At 47.3% G+C, this 1,104-nt stretch overlaps 1 protein-coding gene across 1 annotated transcript; it reads left to right on the top strand.

The window, feature by feature from the left end:
* Nucleotides 1-219: 219 nt before the first annotated feature.
* Nucleotides 220-1,104, top strand: LOC138929303 (uncharacterized). Its single transcript, XM_070288753.1, has 2 exons — nt 220-950; nt 1,006-1,104. The coding sequence occupies exons 1-2, from the start codon at nt 285-287 to the stop codon at nt 1,015-1,017; spliced, it is 678 nt and encodes a 225-aa protein (XP_070144854.1). The 5' UTR covers nt 220-284; the 3' UTR covers nt 1,018-1,104.

Genomic DNA, 1,104 nt, shown 5'->3' with positions numbered 1-1,104 from the left:
TAGAGATCGACGACGCAAACAAGAACAAATCAGTTCATGTTCAAGAAATCCATGACGTCATCGGAAATACCATGGAAGTTTCTAGAAGTGCTAACATTGGCGCCAACAGCAACGCTGTTAAGGTTAACAGCACCAAAGTGACCATCACCGCCGATAACATTGGTCCGGACAATACCAGTGTTGGAAAACAGATCGATGGCAGTGGTGATCAACGCATGAACACAAATGTAAACAAACTACTGGAATCTCCGGCAGCATCGCTTGCTTTGGCAAAAGAAGTTACAATGGAATACAACGGCAGCGTGTGTGCGCGCATTTGGGTCACACAACTTCAGAACATTGGCAAGGTGTATAATTTAGACGATGGCTGCATGCATATGCTTCTGATTGCCAAACTGAAGGGAAACGCGCAACGCTGGCTGCACGCAAACGCCACGCGCATTCTGGAGCCGGCCGATCAACTTTGCGAACAACTTATTATGACGTTCGGCGTTAAAATGTCCAAAGGAGAGCTGAGGAGCGCTTTCCAAAGACGTCAATGGCGTCCAGAAGAGAAGTTCGCCGCTTATTTCGAGGACAAGGTTATGCTAGCTAATGACATCAACATCGATTTGGAGGAGCTTCTAGAGAACATCATAGAAGGCATTCCAGCACCAGCGCTGCGCAACCAGGCACGCATACAGTGCTTTTCCGAGCCGATGCAGATTCTGCGAGCCTTCGCGGAAGTCCGTTTACCAGAGCGCAAAACAGGAGGCGGTTCGGAAAAGCAGCTATCTGGAAAAGTTGCACTCAACAAGGATTTGCGTTGCGCCAACTGTAACTCGAAAGGGCACTTCGCCAAGGAGTGCCTTAAACCAAAGAGGGAGCCCGGTTTCTGCTACGCCTGCGGCACGTTTGGACACTTCGTCGGGCAGTGCCCAGAGCGCAAGAGTGCGAACACAAACAATTATGTAAGACTGATTAAGATTTTTTTTCACAATAGTTTTAAAACCCCATTAATTACAGAATGCCTCATAGACACAGGGAGTCCAATTTCATTTTCGAAAGTAAGCAGTATACCCAAAGAAGTTAATTTAGAAACCGTTTCGGAGAACTATTTTGGGC

This window comes from Drosophila kikkawai, unplaced genomic scaffold (genome assembly GCF_030179895.1).
Source record: "Drosophila kikkawai strain 14028-0561.14 unplaced genomic scaffold, DkikHiC1v2 scaffold_124, whole genome shotgun sequence".
NCBI classification, from domain to species: Eukaryota; Metazoa; Arthropoda; class Insecta; order Diptera; family Drosophilidae; genus Drosophila; species Drosophila kikkawai.
Note: the sequence above shows the minus strand (reverse complement) of the source record. Positions and strands in the feature narration are given on the sequence as shown.